Here is a 24,891-nt window from a genome sequence, read left to right as displayed (position 1 = left end):
GAACGAACAGCTCCCTTCATTTTAAGGATTTGTTCTTTTTGACTGATCGTTCATGAATGACACATCTCTAGTATTTATGCATGGACATTCATTTGGTTTTTAATTACATAAAGACTGATTGCTCATTACATTGCATCCTGTGAAAGCTATTTTCCTTTAGAAATGGTAGGTAGTTGTGGTGATTGCTTGTATATTCTAACTTGATATTTTGAACGTCAATTGATTTAATTGTTATATCTTCAATTCTCGAAAATTTTCCTGTTATATAAAGAAAAAAAAACTAACTTAAAAAAAAAGAAACATCTGTAGAGTCCCCTCCCACCCTTGAAATACACTTTACTTCACCTCATATGTTTGACTAATTTTCAGTACTATTAATAACTTTTAACTAGAACTCTATTTGTATGTTGTAGATATTTATGTGATTGTTTTGCAGTTTGACATTGTTTAACAATATCTTCTTCTGCTGTCAGTCAGAACAATCAGACAGTTATTAACTATTTCCTTTTTATGCTGTTATTATAATTAGTCTAGTTCTGACAAGTTATTAAAAATTGTGTTCATCAGCTTATGTATCATGAACAATGTATTACTGTGCACCAGACATTGTTTATAATATTAATCACTTATTGTTCTTCAGAATAGAGCAGTTCAAATGACTATGAATGAGAATTATTTTTCATTGGTAACTAAAAAACAGCTCCCCCCCCCCCATTCTCAAAATTAGATATTCATTTCTAACACCAAAAAAAAAAGAATGCACAAGTTCTTCATAACTTTTACTCAACATAAATAGTAGTTAATCTAAAATTCACTGAAAAAGATAAGTAACATGGGTGCTGAAATCTATTGAGCTGCTATGCAAATAAGCTCTGCTCTTTATAACTTGTTTTTGAATCCTAAAGTTTATTGTAACACTTTTAAACACAAATTGATACATGAAAAGATTAAGTTGAAACTTAAATCCCGAATATTAAGTAAAACTACTTCAACAAAATTTACATGCAATGTAACACTGGTTTTAAATGTTGCTAAGACAATCAATTCTTTCTTTTACTTCCTTTTCACAATTATGAATGCTATGGTGTTGGCAGTTTATTGGTTCCATGAAGCACTGCACTTTTACAACTAATTGTTAAAAGATTTCGGATTGAACATGCTGTACTACTAATTATTCAAAGTTTTAGAAGACCAAGAAAGTGGAAGATACTTTATCTTGAACCTTGAAAAATCAATGCTGACTGAAGCCTATGATCAAGTTTGATTGGAAAATGGAATTCTAGTATGATCTTCAGATAAATTGCATTTGTTGACTGAATCAAGAGAAAGTCCAGAGGCTTTAAAGAAACTGGTTTATAATTGGTCTTTAACTTGAAGAACTGTTGTTATACAAAGCAGTGAATAGATGATAAAAAATAAGTTGTATTTAATGGTATAGCTTAATTTGGTAATTTTTTAAGTGAATTTTGTTGAGCATTTTTGAGAAAAAAATTTCAACATTTAATAACCAGTTAGTTAAAACAGGACTCTTTTCAAAACTTTTATCGGAACGCGCTTTTATCGTTATCTGTGAATGTTATTTATATTAAATTTAAATTTTGTTATGATTATTTAATTTTATTATTATTGTTAAACTGTTAAACATGTTTTAGGCTTGACTTATTGGTATACCCATATGCTTTTTTTTTATTTTATATATATATATATATATATATATATATATATATATATATATATATATATATATATATATGAACTTGGCATATAAAAAATCACAAATAAACTGCAATCTGTTTTATAAACTTTTGTGTTTCTTTTAAAGTTCTCCTAAATCTATTTTAAAAATGACTAATACATTTTCTTATTTGTTTCTTTTTTAAGGAAAAACAGATAATAGATCTAGAAGCATCTCTTATATCAAGTTTGAAAGTAATTAAAAATCCCGTGGAAATAACTGGAATGAAAAATGCTGCAGTGAGTATTGCATCACTTTACAAAGATGACTTGAAAAGGCAAAGTCAAGATTATATCAGACTTATACAATAGATGTATTAGTTCATTATATTTAGAATCCTATTATGCATATAACCATGTAAACGTAATTCTAAAAAAAAATGTGAACATTGACCAGTGTTAAAAGTGCAAGCTTCCCTTCCTTTGTATGCACCAGACAAACGTTTTCCCTCTCTCCTGTAAAGTAGCAATTATGTGACTTACGTTAGTCTGGATCTGAGGTACAGAAATACAAATCATGTTTCAACTTTGTGTGTATATGCATTGTGCAGTAAGGCAGGCCAAAAAAACCTTTTTTTCTTTAATTTTGATGATGTGTATTGTAGAAAAGATGCCATTGATAGAGCAAAGTACATATAACAGTTTTTTTTTTTTTTTTTTCGACTATTTCTTGATTTGCTGCAATTGAGTCAAAGTTTAATACTGTTTTTTTTTTTTTTCTTTTTTTGTTGTTTTTTTTTTGTAAAATAAGCTTTAAAAAAGTATTTTTCTATTTTTGCTAATGGGTAGCGCAGAGAAAGGGCTATTGGTGGCACTAAATTTATATAAAAATTTTGAGGTGAGTTGTGTCATTCTTTCCTTTGTAACAAATGCGTAGAGCTTTTGGCAATTTTCTGTTTTTTTTTTTGTTTTTTTCCCAAAACGTTAAAATATTGCTTTTGCTGTGTTTATATCTGAAATAATTATATAGTTTCTTAATTTAATTCAATAATACTTGCAATTTCACTGACTCACTTTTTACCATGGGCGGATTTATGGGGGGTCAGAGGGGAGCAATGCCCCCCCAGTTTTGGGAGGACTTTGTGTAGTAATAACACATCTTCCAAAAATTTAAAAAAAAAATCAATATTTTTTCGTTTTTGAATAGTTTAGAAGAGCATGGGTGGATTTATGGGGGGGGGGAGGCAAAGGGGACAATGCCCCCAGTTTTGGGAGGAGTTTATATAGTAACAAATTATCTTCCAAAATCTTATAACAAAAAAAATCATGATTTTTCCTTTTTTGAATAGGAAATTAAAGTTTATTTTTTCTTTTGAACTTAAAATAACCGTTTCTTACAAAGTTTGAACAATACTGTACAACTGTATAATCTACTAATCTACTACTCAATTTCAGAGACTGGAAAGTGCAAATTATTGATAGGTTCTAAAATCCCTGAAAAGAATTGGCACACTATAGCCTACAAGGGCTTTTGAGCCAAAAACCTAATCTAACCAACCAAACCTTGAAAGTAGACAAGTCTTTGAAACTCCTAGGCAAAGTGTGCTTCCTTTTTTTCTCTTATCAAGTGTATAATTAAGAATTGTTCAAATGGGTAGTATGTTACTCTCTTGATACCTATTCTCTAAAGCTGTGCACCATTTCTTTTAAAGTATTAACTTGCATCACAAAGCACTTTTAAAGCGTAAAACTTAAAAAAAAATTATTTGCCTATTATTTCCAATTAACCCTTATAAAACTTCAAAATGCAGAATTTTATATCCATTTTAGATAATTTCCTCCGGGGGAGTAACCCCCGCCCCCCCCCCCCTAAAACTGGAGATATTCTATATCTCACTTAAAAGGGAGCACTGCGTCACTCTCTTAATACCAGCCCCCTCTCTTTTAAGGTCAATTTAAAAAGGACAGCATGATTACACACAGTAATGAAAACGACACATAAAAAAGTAAAGAATGGCCTTACGCATCACAGAAAACAGACAAAAACATGGGAGGGGGAGGGCAATTAAAAATGTTGCTCCAAAAAAATAAAAAAAAATCCTGCCCCCCAGGAACTCAGTTCTAAATCGCCTATGCTTTTTACGTGAGGTTGCATTTGAAACTGTTTGTATTTTATTCACTTACATGCTTTGCGTTCAATCTTCATTACTTTTCCAGATCAAAGATTCAGTTGCAATTATTGGTTTTCTTGCTATGCTGGAAAGTGAAGTCACAAAAGGTAAACATTGGGATGAGATTAAAGCGTCAAAGACTCTCTCAAAATATAGAAAGTAAATAAAATACTCATTTTTGAATTTGAAATATTAATATTTTTTGGTTTTCTTACGAACTTACTCCTTTAAGCTTTTTGGCAATGAATTATACCACAGTAATAGTTTGTACAATAGAGTTGCAAAGTTTTAAAAAAAAATAAAAAACGTTTTTTAAATACTACCTAAAGACCTGTGTGTGAAATATGTAAAACAATTTAGAATGAATTGTTCTGTAAAATTCATTTATAAAGTATTAGGTTAGATGGAAAGTTCTGTCGTATTTTAAAGACAATATTTGAATTCAGCAACAGTTCCAAAACTAAGTATCCATCAACAAAAAGTACTGCTTTGTTTGTGGTGGGAGAGGAAAAGTCCAGTGTTCTACGAGTTGCTGAAACAGAAAAAAACCATCAATGCGGATCTGTACTGCGATCAGCTGGATAAATTGCAGGCAGCTATCAAAGAAAAAAGACCAGCAATAGCATCCAGAAAACGACTAGTGTTCCACCATGGTAATGCTCGACTGCTTATTGCAATGATGACACAACAAAAACTGAATGCGTTAAGATGGGAAGTTCTTAGTCACCCACCCTATTAACTTGTCATTGCACCATCTGATTACTACCTGTTCAGATCTCTGCAAAATTTTCTACGGGAAAAAAATTTGAGTCTTTTGAAAGTGTTTCTAAGGCAGTTGCTGACTATTCTAACTCCAAGGACAAGAACTTCTACAAAACAGGAATTCACAGGTTACCTGAAAGAAGGCAACAAGTTGTAACAAATAACGGAGCATATATAATTGTGATTAATATTAAACATATATTTTTATTAATGAATTCAAATAGTTTCTTTGAAATACAACAGAACTTTCCCTCCAACCCAGGGGCAGACTGGCTGAGTTTGGCCCAGTCGGCAAAAGAATATTTTGGCCCACCTCTGTAAATGAAAAAAAAGTTAAATTAAACTGTGCCGGATCTCATTCTTCCAAGGTCGAGCAAAGACATTAAACTACCGCTAGTCGCTAGTTCCTACTTTCTTTTAAGTTTTTAAATCTAGTTTTTAATTTTTAAGAAAAGAAAATTGTGAAATGTGAAATGAAGCTAAATTTGGCACATTTTTTATGTGCCTTGAAAGAAGGATACTAATGGTTACAAGTGTTAAAGACATCTTTAGGCTTCTATACTGACAACATAGGAAGGAAAAAGGAGGAATCAGGTAAATTCCCCCGGAAATGTTTCAAAATTGGTTGATCTATATAGGCTCAAGGAGAAAAGAATCGAAAGAAGGGGTTCTAGTACCCTTTCAAGCGACATTTGCAAAATAGATGTCAAAAACTGCAATTTTACAAATTTTGGTAACTTTAGAGGAGCGTTAACGAAAGAGGTTCCCCCACGTTTTTTTTTTTTTTTTTCAAAATTGAAGTCTCCTCTTCCCAAAAATTCTCCGAAATATGAAGTTTTAAAAATACAATTTTAGGCTACCCTTTGTAAATTTAATGGAACAGGGAAGCATCAGGGCTCTCAACGAAAATGTTTCGACGTTGAACTATTAGAAAACACAAAACTATCTTTGTTCACGTTAGAGACCAGTTCAGTGATCTCATTTGGAAGCATTTCAAAGCTGAAGTCTACTCGACCCAATTTTGAACTACATTTAGGTACAATAAGGAATCCGGCGACTCTCTTTCGCAATTTTTCGACATTGAAATTTTAAAAATGTAATATTATAGTATGTTGGGAAACTTTAAAAGAAAAGGGGACAGGTTTTCCTAGCGTTTGCTCCTAGATTTTTTAGGAGGGTACCGTGCATTTTCGCCTTAAAAATTTGATCAAAACTTCACAAAATCAAAAAAATTTTCGAAAGGTTAAGATTAGTGTTCCCGCTAGGCCGTTTTTGAAGGGCGCAGCGCCCTGCCCTTTTCCATATCAGCAGAATGCGCCCTGCCCTTCTTTTAGATCGCGAAATGCGCCCTGCCCTTTTCAAAAATAAGAAATTGCACCTTTTGTTTTTAAAAAGATGCCTCAACCATCGTTTCGACCTGCCGCGATATCCGGGCAATATTATTTGTCCAGCAATCCTCTGCAAAAACGCCCATGTCTTATCCTTGTTCCCAGAATTTCACCTTGAAAACGGCCCCATAAACAAAAGGGAAAGCAAATACCTAGGGGAAGAAGGGATGAGATTTCCAGAATTCAAAGAGGCTTATCAGTAGGAAACAAAGGCATGTTCTTCCCTTCTACTGAGGGTTGGTTTTTGAAAGGTTGTGGGAAGGAGTGGGGCCTTCTGGGAAGGGAGAGATCTTTGTTTCATTCCTTCCCATCCTTGATTTTCTGAGAATCAACAATAAAAGAGGGAATAGGACAATTTCCTAACATTTCAGCCCTTTGTGTCCGTTTTTCGTCTGCACGTGGGAATTAGGCTTAGCCAGGGGTCGAAGTGGTCCTATATATCCTATATTTTCTATATTTTCAAAAAAAGTATGAAAATCGTCCTATATTTCCTATATTTTTGGAAAATGTCCTATATTTCCTATATTCCTGCTTTTTTATCCAATTTATTTCTTTAAAACAACAGTAAATAAACTATCTGACTTCGGATTTTTCGTCAAAAGTACGTGTGCAAACGAATTTCAAATTAAGAAACGCAACTCATTAAATCCTGCAACAGGCATCTTCTCTCATTGGCTACAGCAATATGACGTCACTGTTGTGGGTGGAGTTTCGAGAACGAATTCTGAAGTTGGTTTTAGAATTTTGCGTTTGGCAACAGCAGTTTGTTTTGTTTTCCAGCGTGGTTTTTTTTTCGGTTTTTGTTTTCGCCGGTATATTTTTGTGTTCAGTGCATTTTCTGATCGGAATGTTCTAGTAGTCTTTTGCAATCTTTTCTTTTTGTGGAATTTTATAGAACAAAATGTCTGTATATTTGTGCTACGAAGCATTGGTTATTTCCTGGTAGTTCTCAACACAAAGACGGTTTTTATTTATTTATATAAGCTATGTTTGTGACACTATCTATCCCTGCAAAAATTGTGAGTTGCTGTGTTAATTATCAATAAATTTCACTTTGTTCTTTTTTTTTTTTTTTTTTTGTCTACAAAGTACACTTTTTTCAGAAATTCTTTCAATAAGGAAAGTCATTTCAGGTGTAAGTTATAATTTTGTTTGAGGGGTTTTTTTAAACAAAATCATTGATAAGATTAAATAAATAATATGTATGTATTATTTCTTTTTTCATAGCGAAACTATTCATATAATGTGTCCTATATTTGTCCTATATTTTTTGTGGAAAATGTCCTATATGTGGCAAGTCGATCACTTCTACCGCTGCTTAGCTAATTTTAGCGCATTGCTAGTGATTGTGTAGCAATCTTTTCACATCTGTTTCTGGAAAGTTAACTAAGAAGAACATAGTACAAAGCTTACTGGGCTAAAATGCAATTGTATTCTTGGATTTTTAACCCCATCCCCAGCCCCCCCCCCCCAAAAAAAAAAAAAAAACGTTTGAAATGGAAACATCGCATTGACAAGATGTTAATTCAATTCTTTCCTTTTTGCTAAGTATTTTTATTATCTTTGTATATGATTCATATAACAGATTATTTAAAGCACTTATTGACATAATAAAAAGCATACTTTTGACTTACTTGTGCTTTTTTCTAACTGAAATAATCTTGCATTGTTTATTTTTCATTCATAAATATTATACAATTGATTTTTTAAAAAAATCACAAAATTAAAATGCGGAAATATTAAATTTTCAAAAATTGTCTGAGATAAAAATCTTAGCTTGGCCCAAGCTGCTTATGCATTGCATTTAGGAGCGCATACCAACACATTTGTGTTATGAATTTGAACAACTCCAAGACTAGGAAATAGAGCTCAAACAAAATCTTTTTAGTTTTGCAACTTGCTACCACTGCATTTTTGAAGCACTGCACACAGTATTTTAAGTTAATTATTCTATTTAAAGTGTAATATATTTAAAAAAGGAGAATTTACACTCATTACAATTTTGATGTCTACTAAAATACTTAATGGCACAATGCACATTACTAGGCAATTTCTTTGGTAGGAAGGGGGGATCAGTAATTAAATACTGTTCTTCTTAAATTGAAATTCAAAGGGTTTTGAAATGCGTAGAATTTTTTTTTAGGCCTGAAAAATGTTGAAAAACACCCAAAGCCAAGTTTTAGCATTAGCTAAATGTTTCTATGGAGTGTGGAAAATGTGCTTAGCTTAATTGGCATTTGTGTGTGTGGGGGGGGGGGGGGGTGAGCTAACCCTATTCTGAACACAAGTGTGTTTTCATGATGAAATCATATTTAATACTAAAGTCATTGGTGACGGCGATCAAGGAGGGGAGGGGGAGGTCATGGTGCAGACTAGACTGTTTGAATTTTTGCAAGGTGTTTTAAGTGTTATTTCTCCTCTTAATTTTTTTTTTTTTTGGGGGGGGGAGGGGGCGCTCAGTACATTTTGAGTGGTGCATCATTGGTCTTGGATGGGGGGGACCCCGCGTTGAAATAGTGCCCTTTTTTAAAAAAGTGCCCCTTTCAAAGGCCAGCACCCTGCCCTTTTTTTTCCTAGAGTGAACACTAGTTAAGATTCACACAAGCCTGTCAATGAAACGTCAATCCCTCATTTCAATCACTTATCCTCAAGCATCTGATCAGAATATATAACTGGATGTTTTTAGTATTTTTTTAAAAATTAAACATCAAAAAAGCTTCTTAGGATTTTAAAACTAAATGCCATCGAAAACACTTGGACTTTGTCTGCACCTAATATACCAAAAGTTTTAAACAAAGCACCTTTTTTGTATGACAAAACTTCTATCAAAAAGTGCCCTTTTATCTGAAAGCGAACTGCTCCTTTTTTGATTTGGGGAAACCATCTCGGCATTTTTTTCTGAAACTGAAATGAATTTTAGGCTATAGATAAAAGGGTTACGGAGCTCTCTCAAGGAAATTTCTATTGAGTATAATTCAAAGCTATATTAAGTGACTTTAATGGAATGGTGAAGGTTCGACGATTTTGTCTGGAAATTTTTCGATATTTAAGTCTGAAGAACATTTAAATCGGAAAAACACAATTGAGGGCCTTGATGCAAGAACCAGGTAAGTTCAGACTCATTCATTTTTGGTATGACCAACAAATAACAACAATTGTAGAATAGAAACTTTATTATCTTTCCCACACTATTTAATACAAAGCAGGGGTTTCATCTTAAATTTCTATCCCGTTGCTGCATCAATCGGAACATCTATAATGTCCACACGCAAAAATTAATTTTAAAAAATAATAATAAATGAAAAATTTAGACTTACCTGGCTCTTGCCTCAAGGCCCTTATTTGTAGGCTATTGCTGGTGACTTTAGGAAAAAGCCTTGATATTACCAAAAGTCGAGCCATGAGACACTTTCGAATTTAAAGTTCTAAAAACGCGACTTAAGGCTTCGTTTGGAAACAATAGGAGACATAAGGGGTGCGAGGTTCGAGCTTCTTAAAACTTTAATTATAAATGTCTCTCAAATTTCAGTCAGTTTCAAATCTTTTAGCTTATTAAAGGGTTCAGGGTGCTTTTTTACGATTTAAAACCTTATTTAGGCTATCTTTGAAGACGTATAGGAGTGTCAGGATTTCCTTAGAGCTTTTTTGTTATTGAAGATTTAAAAATGCAGTGAAACGTTACGAGTGTGTGTATGTTGAAGTACTCACAGTCTTAAGTTAAATATGTGTACTCTCCCTAGGAAATTCTTCGAAATTGAAGGCCAAAAAATGCACTTCTACGCTATGTTTGGTGACGTAAGGGGGAAGGGTTCTGGGGCTTTCCTAGGAAATTTTCCGACATCGAGGCTGCAAAAAAGTATAGGGGAAGTGATGAGAGATTCAGGAGCTTTCCCTTCTGAGCCAAATTTGCTAAATTTGTGTCGTGTTTCAGATTCAGTTTATCGTAATCCAAACTTGCGTTCCTGTATGCTATTCTGAGATGAAAGTATTTGTAGTCGTAATTTACAATAGACCAATGAAATCTCTTGCCAACTTACAGTATTTAGTTGAATCTGTCACAACCAGCTGAGAACATAGTGAATGTTACCGATGTCTTTTTCCAACTGGACCAGCAAACCAGGATATTGTCCTCTCATATTTGTTGCCCCAATCCTAAATGGGCAGTCAACAATTTTCGAGGCTGCAGAGAGCAAGTTATTGATTTCTCTCAAAAGTTATTCTAGCCCTAAATTCATTTCACCATGAAATGGATGCATAAAGATAGCTGGTCTACGACTGAAATATCATGTACCGCAGTGGTGCCCGAAAGTTTCGATTCCTCTCAAATGTTTTTCCCCTTATCCCAAGTGCTTATATTGTTGTCTTCTTGGCTATTAGCATTTTTAATAGCTTTAAATTTATTTCACCACGGAATGGATGCATAAAGATAGCTGGTCTACGACTGAAATATCATGTATAGTAATGGTAGTCCTACGGCCTGCGGCCTACATGAGGCCTGTGAAGCTGATCTATGTGGCCCGCTGTTGGGTTCAATGTTATGAAACGCAAAATATATTCTGAAACATTTCAAACCTACTGATCATCTTCATTGGGTTACATGAATGATAGTTGCAAAATTAGGAGCCAAGTAGTCATAATAAGATGCTTGGGTTTATCAATAGATCTATTTCAAATAAATCTAAAGAAGTTCTTCTTCCCTTATATAGAAGTTTGGTAAGACCCCATTTGGAGTATGCTGTTCAGTTTTGGTCTCCTTATCTTAAAAAAGACATTAATGTATTGGAAAGGGTTCAAAGGTGGGCTACAAGGCTAAAAAGTGGACTTTCCCACTTAGATTATGATTCCAGGCTTAGAAGGCTAAAAATGTACAGTCTTGAGCAAAGAAGAGACCGAGGGGACATGATTCAGCTGTTTAAATTTATTAAAACGAAAGATATTACGGGGCTGAAGTTTAGCACTACAAACAGGACAAGGGGTCATTGTTTTAAGCTATTTAAATCTCAGGCTAACATTGATATTAGGAAAAATTATTATTTTAGCAGGGTAGTGGAACCTTGGAACAGCTTACCGGAAAAGGTGGTAATGAGCAAGGGAGTAGACAGTTTTAAGAGGGCCATTGATCTTCACTGGGGATTGTAAATTGACTAGGACCAGTCTAGCTGGGCCCAGAGCCTGTTGCTGGTCTACACTTTTGTATTTGTATTTGTATATTGGTCTCTAAAAAACCGATCCAAAGTTCGTGCCAATAAAATATGCATGAAGTAATTACTGGAAGCAAATTTTGGTTTATAATTATCTTTAATTTTCCTTGTTTTCCCATTCTACGTATTTAGAAAAATAATTTTATATTTGTTCGGGCCCACGATCTCCCTCTCAATATGAGGTGTGGCCCAAGGTAAAACTAAAAAAGGTTAGGCACCACTGATGTATATCATCAATCTCAGTTCTATAGAACTTGTTCCGTTCTATTTTATGCACAATATCGACTTCAATTTGAAATGCAAGAACTTAAGTAATTTTTCTTAGAAAAATTTGTTTAATAAAAAAGGGTCAACTATTTAAGTTGGCCTCCCTAAGCAGTTGACCCATTCAGGGATCCCCGACTAGCCGACCTGGCCAGTCCGTCCCTGCTCCAACCCAATATTTACGGGTGCATTTTCATTATAAAATGAACATAAGCTCAAAAATTCAAATGACAACTATCGTGATTTTCTTAAATGGCGCCAATCATTGAACTTGCTCCAACAGATTTAAATGAAATTCCAGGACAGTATATTTCTTGCAGTTTGTACATCATAGAATCATTTTCTCACACAGGTTTTTTTTTAGACCTTAAAATTAAGATAAAAACCAAGTTCTCCTTGGGGACCTTAATGATTAAGAAAGGGTTTTTTTTTTTTTTATTTAGAATGTTTTGTTGTTTTATTCCCTTTCAATTTAAACTTTTGAAATTTTTTGCTGGCATTTAATTTTACTCATCTTATTTTACAATCAGTTGTAGTACAAGGAAACATTTCTAAGAAGTAAAATGCGATTTTACTATTTTTTTGACACAACACAGCATTCAATGAAAGATTCTTTTGTATCTCTGAACATCTGCATGTGAGTTTCATTACAAATTTGCATCCTACTATACTACAACCCTTTCCTTTATGAGGTCAAGAGATGTAAGTTACTCACCAAAACTTTGAGAGGTATTCTGCCGTGATAAATGGAAAAGTCTTATCTGCAGTTGAGTTCAAAGTGAGAAATTGCCTTTTAAAGTTTTGCACCTCCGTATATTTGATTCAAATGCAACTTTTTCGATTTTTTTAACAAAATCTTTCCCAATCTGCAATTAACCATTCTTATGGGGGAGGGTGCACGCTCTGAAAAAAATAAGATTATGCAGAAATTTTTTAGAATGCTTCTTATGGGTGGGGCGCAATTTTATATCTTACGGGGACACACAGAAGTCTATGTACACTACTGTGTCCACCCCGTTGCTCATTACAGCCTTTTCTGGTAAACTGTACCAAAGGTTCACTACCCTACTAAAGTAATTTTTCCAGGTTAGTCTGAGATTTGAATGACTTAAAACAATGACCCCTTGTCCTGCTTTATACGCAAAAATTTTACCCATTTACATCTTTCATTCAAATATCTGCAAGCTAAAAGATAAATTGTAAATACACTAATGCCTTGCAAAGAACTGCAACCAAAAATAATTTCTGTCAGTGACTATCACAACCAGAAATCTTTTTAAACAGGAACTTTCCATTAAATGAAATACAGTATATCCTATGTACTCGCGTATATGTCGAGAAATTTAATACAAATAATGGGGTTAAAAGTTAGGGGGGATTGACTCATACGCGGGGCAGAACTTCTGAAAAATTTTCCCACACAATTTGTGGAAAAAAACACCTTAAAAAATTAATACTTACACATTCTGCTATAATTTTACATGGTCTGATTGTGAAATAAAGACTAAATAATTACAGTAAATGGCCGACTATGCGAAAAGTGCGGAAATCACAATTTTATTGATATTTATTCAAAATAAAAGCAATAAGTCACAAATCGTAACAGCAAAATCGAACCCTTAACGAAAATTGCGATCGCAGAAGTGAACCCTTTTTGTGCAAAAGAATAATAATTTGAGGTTTTTTAACATAAAAATGTTCATTGCATTTCGTTTTCCTCCTTTTTACAGCATTTATATTCAAAATTAGCGGTAAAACATTCCCAATTTTTTTCTGAAAGTAGGGGCTTGACTTATACGCAGGTTTTCGATATTTTTCCTGATTTTCCTGCTAAAAGTAGGGAGGTTGACTTATACCTAAGATCAACTAATACGTGAGTATATATGGTAACCTCGATTTAACAATTGTCAAGGGACTGGAAATATTGTTAAATCAAGGATATCGTTAAGTTGAGGAGCATATACATTCAATGCAGTTAAATCTAGACCAGTGAAATGTATCATTAAGTTGAAGAAATCGTTAAATCAAATTTATACTGTTCATGTGTATTAAAATCATTGGTTAATATGTATTCATTTTTTCTTTATGCACATGCCTGCAAGGGCAGATCCAACTTCTGGTTTTGGAGGGGGGTTACTTCCAAAAAGGGGGGAGGTTGTAAGTCATTTTTTGACTAAATGTGAAGGGGTCCAGGTCTAGATTTTTGAAGTAAGACCCCAAAAGGCAGTTTTAGGCTATCTTTGTTTCCTTAAAGGGAGTTTTCACCCCTCTCTGGATCCATGCATAAATATGTTTAGAAATAATTATCTATCCAACTTATTGCATATTTATCTATCAGTAGAATAACAGTTTTTTTTTTTTCATCCTAGAAACTTAACCTTTATTTTAATACTAATATTAGGTCTTGATTTATCCGATTTTGATTTATGCGGCATTTAGTGGAATATTACCCATGTGTAAATGAGGGTCTACACTGTATATAAATGCATATATACACAGAGATAGTTTAGTACAGGATCTATAAAGAGATAGAACTCAGTTTAGTTGTTAGAAAGTTTTGTAATTGTCTTTTATTATTTGAACAGTGCTTAATGTATCATTTTATTTATCTATTTATCTTTTACAGAGAACAACAACTGAATCAAGGTGAAAGCTTTGAAACTATTTCTGCCTTCGGACCTAATGCAGCTGTAATACATTATTCTCCTGAGACTTTTACGAATCGAGATATTAATAAGAATTCATTGTACCTTTTAGATTCTGGAGGCCAATACTTGTAAGCAAAAATTACTTTTAAGTACAAGTTTTTAGTACAATCTTTGAATTTAAATGTGTCATATGTTTTTTTGTCTTGCAGAGATGGCACTACGGATATAACTAGAACTTTACATTTTGGAGAACCATCTGATTTTGAAATGGTACATATTTCCTAACAGCTGAATGCAAAACTTAGAAGTGGGTTCCAGTGGAATCCCATTTTGACGAAATTGGAGCAACCAAAGAAACCATTTTATTGCAGCGAAATTTCATTATACTAAAATTCATATGGCCCTATGTTAATATTAGATGGTGATCTGAAGAATCTTTGTTATAATAATTTTCGCTGTAACTGTTTTCACCAAAATAGGATTCGACTGAATTATGCTATGTTCAGTGGCACACACAGTAAGGGGGAAGGAGGGGAAGGATCCAAGGTCCACTATTTTCATATCATACTCCAACACACATCCAAACATATTCTTTTGATTTTATCGAACAGAAAACATTAAAATTATTGAATAATTATTCAGCATTAGTAATAACAAATACTTAATTAAAATATCAGAAAGCACAAAAATGAATGTATTTACTTTTCTCATAATTTAAACAAAAACAGCAAAGCAAAATCATCATTATAGAACAATTTATGTTCATATTCAGTTAAATTTTGCAGAGGAAGAAAGGAAATAAATTGTATTTTTTCATACATTAAATCTGAAATTATTGTTACCTTTGCTTGGAATTACTGTAGGTATTAATACATAGAATAACGGTCAATCAAAAAAACTCAAGTGCAGTGGGAGAGGTCTGTACCCCCATGGACCCTCCCCTTGTGTGTGCCACTTGCTATGTTACAGTACAGAAATGCTTTGTAAATGTGGTTATAATGTGCAGATATGCACACTTCATATATTTGTTAAGTCTTGCGAAATCTTTCTAACTTCAGATTCTTCTATTTACTATTTTTCACTGCTTCCGAATTTGAAACAAATTTTTTAATTTAAAGTTTTTTGCAGGAAACTTACACTAGAGTTTTGATGGGTGTTATTGATTTAATAACTGTAGTCTTTCCTGATGGTACTAGAGGCAGGTATCTAAACTGCATTTTACTATATTGGGTCATTCCGCATAAACTCAACACAAAATTGATGCCTCACTATCTCAAATTTTCACGAAAATTGTTATAAACTGGTTTGGTCAACAAATTTGCTTTGGTCAACAGGGACTCCCATTCCTTTGAAAACTCCTCATTTTTACTGTGGCCTTCATCATTTGTTCCCACCCACAAAGTAACCATATCCTCCTTATTTAATACCCCCTTTTCTACAATCTTAATAACGTCTTTCACCCGAGCCCTGGTAAACAACACTTAGCCACCTTATGCTTAACTCTCTCAACTGTATTACCCATCTCCCTTACCATCGAGTCCCCCAAAATTACACCCTTAGTTTCCCAGTCTGGCTCCTTATTTGAAACTTCCCCCTTTATCTCTGGAATATTATCTTTTTTGGCCACTAGAGTGCGCCTGTGATGCAGGGAGTGTTATTGCTGCTAATTTGATAAGTGTTTTCTTACTATAATTTTTCACTATTACTGTCTAGTTTTAGGTTTTTTTTCTTCACTTTATCATGTAATTTAGTTTTATTGTGTTTTGGGGGCTCATTTTTGCTGTTATTGTATTCTTGAAGTGTTTTTGCATTTTTTGGAGCTAAGCCTAACATGTGGTGATCTCCTGGTTTTTGATCTTGTGGGCTTTATTGGGTGTAGCAACTCTCTTTATTTACTGCTGTTTTTAGTATTTATTCTGTGTTTTTTTGCATTTTTATCTTTCTGTTTTGCCTTTTGGAACATATTCACTGAGTTGAAATGGGTGTTATATGCATTATGAAAGAGGTAAAGAGTGGGAAGGGGGACAGGTGGATCTCTTGTGATGTATGTCATATGTTCTGCCTGTATAAGGGGGAAAATGAGTCTGTTTTTGAGGAGGATTATATTTGCACTAAATGTGCTGAACTCTCAGACTTAAGACTTAAGATGCTAGTTTTGGAAGCCCAGTTAGCATTAGGGTGTAAGCCAGTTGTAGAGGGTATAAATGTTCCAGAGATTCAAGGGGAAGTTTCAAGTGAGGAGTTAGATTGGGAAATTAAGGGTGTAATTTTGGGGGACTCTATGGTAAGGGAGGTGGGTAACACAGTTGGGAGAGTAAAGCGTAAGGTGGCTAGGTGTTGTTTACCAGGGGCTCGGGTAAAAGACGTTAATATGGTTGCTGAAAAGAAGGGAGTATTGAATAAGGAGGACATGGTTACTTTGTGGGTGGGAACAAATGATGTAGGCCACAGTAAAAATGAGGAGTTTTCTAGGGAATGGGAACCCCTGTTGGATAAAGCAACCAGCTTTTCGACGAATGTCCAAGTGATTGGTTTGCTTCCCAGGTATGGAGTGCATAGGAGCTGGCTAATTCAACGTGCGAGGTGTATGAACTTGCTACTGAAGTCAATTTGCGAAAAGCGCAGTATCAGGTTCATTGATGTATGGAGTCATTGTAAACAGGATTGGATTGCTAGGGATGGCATGCATCTGAGCTCTACAGGGGTCAAAATGGTTAGTGGATTAATTTTAAGGGCTTCGGAGTCAAAAAACTAAGTTGGAATGGGGGGCATGGTTCAAGCATCAGGTATCGAGAGAATGAAATTTTTTTGGGTATTGCTAGAAATGGAAATAAAGTGATGAACAAGAGTAGTAATGTTAACAATTGTAATTTAGGAAATTTCAGGGTGTTAAATAAAAGCAACTTAGGCATGCTTAAAGTTTTCTATACCAATGCTCGCAGTATTAGGAACAAGATGGATGAATTGAAAAGCATAGTTATGGATGAGAAGTTGGATGTTATTGGAATTACAGAGACATGGGCTACCGAATCTGATGCAGAGTTATTACATATTGCTGGGTATAATTTGTTCAGACAGGATAGAGTAGGTAAAAGAGGTGGTGGGGTTTTATTTTATGTTAGAGACAATTTTATTTGCAATGAATTGGTCATAAATGATAAGCCTACTGATATTGATATGGTTTGGCTGGAGTTGATGAGCAGTAAGGGCAAAAAGCTACGGTTTGGAAACATTTATAGGCCACCTAATTCAAACCTGGGACAAGATGAACAGATGTACCGTATTATTAGTGACATGTCCAGTAAGGGATCCGTTATCATAATGGGGGATTTCAATTTTCTGGGTATTGATTGGAATAATTTTTATTCTGGTAATGGCAAAGAAGAGGAATTTTTAAAAGTAATTGGTGACTGTTTCTTAGATCAAGTTGTAACTCAGGGAACTCGAGAGGAGGCAATTTTGGATCTAGTTTTTTGTGACATAGGTAGTTTTGTTCAGGGGTTGAGTGTAGGGGAGCATATTGGAGATAGTGATCATAACAGCATTAGGTTCCGGGTTAAATTTGAAGTGTGCAAAGATGATAATTTTAGGTTTGTGCCCAATTTCAGAAACACTGATTTTGTTGCACTTAGGCAGAGCTTGAAAGAGGTTTTTTCGTCAGGGTTGGAAAATAGCGACGTAGATCAGCAATGGACGGAATTTAAGGATAAACTTGCTAAAACCGTTGGGGACTATGTTCCATTTAGGAGAAAAGGTGTTAGTACCAAAATTTGGCCCATGTGGTTCTCCAGGGAGACTAAAGAAGCTCTTAATTATAAGCAAACCACTTTTCGTAAGTTTAAAGAAACTGGTCAGAGTGCGGAGAGACTCCAGTATAGTAAGGCAAGGCGAAATTTTAAGTATTTGGTACGGATTCAGAAAAGGGAATTGGAGCAAAGGCTGGCAGATGACATTGATGGGAATCCTAAGAGGTTTTTTGCTTACGCTAATTCTGGGAAAGCTCGAAACAGTCAAATTGGGCCTTTGGTTGATGAGTATGGAAATTTAATCCAAAACGATAGGGATATTGCAAATGTTCTAAATAACTTTTTTTCCAGTGTGTTTAACGATAACTGTATCTCAACAGTTGACACTAACAAGACACAAGCTATTATACAGCTTGAGGATTTTGTATTTTCCAGGGAGGAGGTTTTATTTCATTTGAAAAAGATTAAAGCAACTAAAGCTCCGGGACCAGATAATATTTATCCAAAAATTTTAGTAGAATGTGCAGAGGAATTAGTGGATGTTATTTTGAACATTTTCAATGCTTCTTATAACTCGGGGACGGTGCCAGAGGACTGGAAGCTGGCTAACATAACGCCACTCTTCAAGAAGGGGTCTAAAGGTATTGCTGGGAATTATAGACCTGTAAGTTTGACTTCGGTGATTTGTAAGATTTTCGAAACTTTGATCAAAATTAAGATCATGATGTTCGTAGAGACTAATAGTCTGTTGACTAGTTTGCAGTATGGTTTCAGGAAAGGTAAATCCTGTACTACTAATTTATTGCATTTCTACGACAAGGTTACCTCAGCTTTAGATAACAAAAAATGTGTGGATGTTGTTTATATTGATTTTCAAAAAGCTTTTGACAAGGTACCGCATGTTGCTCTTCTCAGCAAGTTAGCTGACATTGGAATAGGAGGAAAAACTTTACTTTGGGTAAGAAATTGGCTTACTGGTAGGAAGCAAAGAGTAGTTGTGAGAGGAAATCATTCTAATTGGAGTGATGTTTTAAGTGGGGTTCCTCAGGGATCAGTTTTAGGGCCTCTTTTGTTTATTATATTTATGAATGACATCAATGAAAATATTTCTGGAAGCATGAATTGTTTTGCTGACGATGTAAAAGTTATGGGGATTGTCGAAAATGAAGAACAAGTAAAACAGCTGCAAGAGGATTTAAATCATATTACAAAGTGGGCAGATAAATGGGGTATGGCAGTTAATGTAGGGAAATGTCAAGTGCTACACTTAGGTCATGGAAATAAGCGTATGAGATATCGTTTACAGGGTTCAGTCATAAATCAGGCAGAAAATGTTATGGATCTGGGTGTCTTTATAAATCAGGACTTCAAGTTTAGTCAACAGTGCAGTATTGCTAGTAACAAAGCCAACAAAATGCTTGGGTTCATCAATAGATCTATTTCAAACAAATCTAAGAAAGTTCTTCTGCCTTTATATAGGAGTTTAGTAAGACCTCATTTGGAGTATGCTGTGCAGTTCTGGTCGCCTTATCTGAAGAAAGATATTTTTGTATTGGAAAGGGTTCAAAGAAGGGTAACTAAATTAGTAAGGGGACTCTCAGATTTAGATTATGATACCAGACTTAATAGGCTTAACATGTATAGCCTAGAGCAAAGGAGAGTCAGAGGGGACATGATTCAGTTATTTAAATTTATCAAAATGAAAGATGTAAATGGATTAAATTTTTGCGGGGAAAGCAGGACAAGGGGTCATTGTTTTAAGCTATTTAAATCTCAGGCTAACTTGGAAATCAGGAAAAACTACTACTTTAGCAGGGTCGTGGGCACTTGGAATAGCTTACCGGAAGAGGCGGTAATGAGCAAGGGAGTGGATAGCTTTAAGAGGGCCATTGATCTTCATTGGGGACTAATTAATTGACTAGGACCAGTCTAGCTGGGCCCAGAGCCTGTTGCTGGTCGTCACATTTGTATTTGTATATTTGTATTTGTATTATCACAAACAGCTATAGAAAAATATTTTTGTCTACAACTTCCACTGCACTCATCAAATAAAATTTACTGAAGCTTAAACAATGCATTACACATATTGACAGTACAAATATAATATTTATTCCCAATACCAAGATGCTTCCTATGAATTTTAGCACATGTTTGACATTAAAGTTTAAGTCTTAAAGACTTAAAATTAGGGAAAAAAAGAAAAACAATTGAAATACTTCAACCAATTCAACTTTCAATATTGCTTTGTTTAATTTGCTTAGTTATGCACTAAACATAACAATCTTTTATAAAGTGTTGAAAAGTTTACATTTAAAAAAAAAAAAGAAAAAGAAAAGAGATAAAATAAAAACCATGAAAGAAACTAGCATTCAGTGAGTGAAACATGTTTTGAAAGAATATAGCTGTATTCTTCTAATACATACTCTACTAGCAACATATACTGAACTAAATGTGTTAAGCAAAAGAAAACTGATAACATACTGGGTGAACATAGAGCTGTTCTAGAGCCACTCCTGGACCACAATTTCTGTCGCCCATCATCAGCAGCAATTTCTGCACTAACATTTCCAACTGAAAGATTCCTGGGTTTACGTGGTCTGTTTGGAGAAGGACTACCATCCAAACGTACACATACATCGTTGTCCTTATCGATTGCAGTAAGGTCAACTTCTTGACCAGACAAAGCAGAAGGACTAGGATGAACCGAAGGCTGAGTTTCCTCTTCATTCTTCATCTTTTTAGCGAGTGCTTCCTGAGTTTCCTTTTCCAGGCGGCGGATGTCTTCCATAGTGAGTCCATGCCATTCATCCTGCCATGCCCATGCCTGTCTATGTGCTCGAACCATTGTCTTTCGTAGAGCTGTAAACATATTACCAAAACTTTCACTGTAATGAGTTTAGGAATTTGAATGGCCAATATACAAAGCTATGAATGTCATAAACTAATTATTTAATGCCCTTTTTTTTTCAATTTTGTATTAAAATACAGTCGACTTTCATAACAATGATCCCTGCCATCAAGACAAAATTGGCCGATATAACAAGAGGTTGATATAACACAAATGTACAAGGTATTGTCTGTTTTTAGAATGTCTTTCGAATGTTATACTCTCTTTTTAAAAGGGAATTGAGAAACTAATAAAATAATAAACAATTGCATGTATTACATAATAAATACTGAACATAAATTTTACATAACTATAAAGAATGCATTTAAAGACAAAATTCATTTAAAATAGCTGACAGAAATCCGTTATCATTTAATTTAGAGATCATGGTTTGCCTCTCTGCTTTGTTTGAGATTTTTTTTCAAAATGTAAGTTTATCCTCTAATTCAGATATTGAAGAAACTTTTTCTAGAAGAAATATGTCCTAATTTCTGTCATTTTTCTTCAATCAGGGTTCCCAACACATTTTAGCTTTAGAAAAGCATAAAAGAGGACCATTTTCAATCAAAAAGAGGACCTTGGGAGGACCATTCATTTAAGCCCAAGGAAGCACCAAAAGGCAAATTAGCTGCCTGCTGCTAAATCTGTGAAGATAATTCGTTAATTAACTATATTACTGAGTTTTTTAATGATACAACTCCTTTATCACCTTCTGCACAACTGATCTTTTTATCCATTGAATAATAATATTATTTACACAAACATTTGGATGGGAAGGGGGGGGGGGGGAGGCACTTAGCTCAGCACTTAAGGCAGCCTCCTTAGAACTAAATAGGCGTAATGATGCATTTTGAATTGAACCAGGGATGCTGATAGTCTCACTGAAGGATAGATGAAGCTGTTCTTAAGTTTAAATTTTTTTTGGTGTTTTTCTATCTGTGTTATATCCCTTTTCAACCGATATGAATCTATCACACACCAAATGGATCTACTGTATTGAAAGTTTTCCTAAAAATGTCTGAAATGCTCCATCAAAGAGAAGCAGATCACACGAGTCTTAGTTTTGCAATTTTCATATTCAAAGTTTATTTTCAAGAATCATAAAGCTTACAAAAAAAAAAAAAAAAAATCCATAATTGCAGGGCCATGAGTGCTTTGAACTTTTATGGAAGAAAAAAACAAATTCCCCTTTTAGCAGGCATCATGACAATGAAATGATGTACACAAATTCAACTTCATAAAATTATATAATTCAACTGTGTTTCAAATACAAAAGCTATTTTAAAATGTTATGCACTCAATTGTTTAAATTTAACCCCCCCCCCCCCCAAAAAAAAAACGAAAACAAGCTAATAATAATCAGAATTAAGTTTGCAAAACTAAATATACTTGAATTAAACAACATAAAAGTTATTAATTTTTTAGTTATTTAAATAAAAATTAAATCGAGTTGATCTAACATAGCATTTCAAAATAACTTCTAATTGCCATAAATATAAAAATATTTATACGATGCAAAACGATTGAAAGCTCAGAGAAGCAAATTTGCACGAACCAAGTTCAATGTTGCCATGTTTCCCATAAAATAAATTTATTTACTTTCTACTAAATTAAACATAAAACATGCTAATCTAAGGTGGCATATAGGAAAAAAACATTCGGTAGGGAAAAATATTTTAATGTTTACAAGATGCAAAAGGATTGAAATTTCAAACGCGTGAAGCAATTTTCCGCGAAGTCCGAATAAGTTCAATGTTGTTACGGTTTCCAAAATATTTCCTTCGTTAATTATTGAAATTAAACGAAAAATAAGCTAAACTAAGGTAGCTTATGTCGAAATACCTTACAATTGTGGAAAACATCAAAATATTTACAAAATGCAAAAGGATTGGAATTTCAAACGCGAGAAGCATTTTTCCGCGAAGACCGAGTAAGTTTAATGTTGCCATGTTTTTCAAAATAATTCCTTCGTTAATTATTGAAATTAAATGAAAAATAAGCTAATCTAAAGTAGCATATGTCAAAATACCTTCCAATTGTGGAAAACATCAAAATGTTTACAAGATGCAAAAGGATTGAAATTTCAAACGCGAGATGCAATTTTCCGCGAAGTCCGAATAAGCTCAATAATGTTGTTATGGTTTCCAAGATAATTGATTCGTTAATTATTGGAATTAAACGAAAAATAAGTTAAACTAAGGTAGTATATGTTAAAATAACTACCAATTGTGGAAAACATCAACATATTTACTAGGACTCGACCGATGCATCGGCGCCGATGGTTCAACAATTTAGCCATCGTCATCGGCATCGGCGGCCGATGCTAACTTGCGGGAAACATCGGCCCATCGGCCTTAAAAAAACATCGAAAAGCCGATGGAATTGGCCGATGTTTTGGAAAAAAAAGGACCTTTGTTGTTTTACTGTTTAATACAAAATATTAAAAAGTGTTATTGTTTTCATATAAAAGTTATTGTGTTCAGTTATTGTTTTCATATAAAATTGTTTACTTAAATTTCAGTATGAATTTCGATTTTAATCACCCCTGAAAGAGTTTTTAATACTGCATTCAGGTACCAAACAAGTTAATTATTGCGTTGTTTCTTGCGGCTGGATGTAAGTATGTATCTCTCATAAGTCATAACTCAAAAATGGTAAGCTGCAGAAGGCTAAATTTTCGCATATGGGATGTGCGTACGTTCCATTTGTGCACTTCCCTTTTTGTTTTCGATCGGGTGTTCTAAAAAGCCTATTTAGTCATTTTTTGTGGCTATTAATTACTTATTTCAATGGAAAATTAATATAGCGTCTCTGACTGACGATCCTTTGGTGATGTATTGCCGAATTGGAGGCCATGGAAAAAATATGAGATGGCGAAACCGGTTTAGTTTCATTTTGTTAGACTCCCGTTAAACCGACGGTAATTTTTAATTTTTCGATATTTGTAATATGAATCACAGTATTGGAAGTCTTTTCTGTATCGCTTCGGCGGAGCTACAAGTTTGGGGCCCGTCGAAATACATTTGGGGCCCTATTTCTCTATCACAGAAGTTGTAAAACATTTATCCTAAGCATTTTTGTAACTCCTACGGTGCCCCTATATGGCTATGGGGCCTCTCGCGCAATCGCAACATTAGCTATTTTTTAAATCCGCCACTGCACGTCAAAAGAAACTCGGGTGCAAGTTTTAAAAGGGTTTTTCTGCTCAATGTTTATGATTGTTTTGAACTCTATTTTTATGACTATTTTTTGTATTTTCGAGAACACTTGCGTGCTCCTCCTCCCACTCCCTCAATTTCTGAAATTAAACTCTAGTTTGTACTTTTTAGTTGTTTAAAACTAACACCATTCTTAAAATTAGAGATTTTTTTTTTTCAAGCTTTATATATTGTTTAGGAAGAATTTGGAGCATTAACCCCTTCAGTCGGAATTATGAAATATTGGACCAAAAATTTTGATATTTGGTACACAGTGTACTATGGTAAAGAATATCTTATTGACAAAATTTTGAATTTGTAGGAGAAAAATTAAAAGAGTTATGGCACGTCCAATATTCCTGACTTATATTTTTGAATCAATATTTCATATACAAAAACGATAAAATACCGAACAAACTTCATTATAAAATGTTCTACAAACAATTATAAAACATAATATAAGCGTTTGAAACTATTAATTAAAAATTGTATATTTTTTAAAAAAAATCAGGAAAAAACCTCGCTTTTCAAATGAAAATCCATTGTTGGAAAAATGAGCCACTCTCTATCTCTCAATCCTTATATGTCAGTGTTGTCAACCCCGAAACGAAAAAATTACTTCAAATTATAATAACTAGAATGTAAAGAGTCAACTACAAAAAAAAATCAACTAATTAAATCAACTATTAAATGATTAGCAGCTTTTTAAACAGTGTTGCCAGATTGGAGGAAATTTCCCCATTTTGGGGAAATCTGGTGCTCTCTGGGGAAATTTTGGGGGAAATGGGTTTTGAGGGGAATTCTTTGGGGAAACATTTTTTTCTTGGGGAAAAGCTGGGGAAAAAAAAAAACCTCGGGGAAAAAATAATTTTTTTCGTATTTAAATTCGCATCAAGAAGTTGTTTGTATCAAACAGCGTTGGTTTAGCTTTGCTCAACTTTATGGAATTCGTA

General features: G+C 34.0%; 1 protein-coding gene and 1 long non-coding RNA gene across 2 annotated transcripts in view; one reads left to right on the top strand and one right to left on the bottom strand.

The window, feature by feature from the left end:
* LOC129216571 (protein retinal degeneration B-like) overlaps window positions 1–24,891 on the bottom strand; it is a 138,946-nt gene that overhangs the window by 38,920 nt on the left and 75,135 nt on the right. Inside the window, 1 exon segment of the mRNA XM_054850786.1 lies at window positions 20,278–20,713. Within this exon segment, the coding sequence (XP_054706761.1) occupies window positions 20,278–20,713 (436 nt within the window).
* LOC129216052 (uncharacterized) lies at window positions 1,882–15,303 on the top strand. Its single transcript, XR_008580161.1, has 5 exons — window positions 1,882–1,974; window positions 3,892–3,952; window positions 14,087–14,236; window positions 14,318–14,378; window positions 15,237–15,303. It is a non-coding gene; the product is annotated as an uncharacterized LOC129216052 (long non-coding RNA).

The sequence above is a fragment of the Uloborus diversus genome, chromosome 2 (genome assembly GCF_026930045.1).
Source record: "Uloborus diversus isolate 005 chromosome 2, Udiv.v.3.1, whole genome shotgun sequence".
Lineage (NCBI taxonomy): Eukaryota > Metazoa > Arthropoda > Arachnida > Araneae > Uloboridae > Uloborus > Uloborus diversus.
Note: the sequence above shows the minus strand (reverse complement) of the source record. Positions and strands in the feature narration are given on the sequence as shown.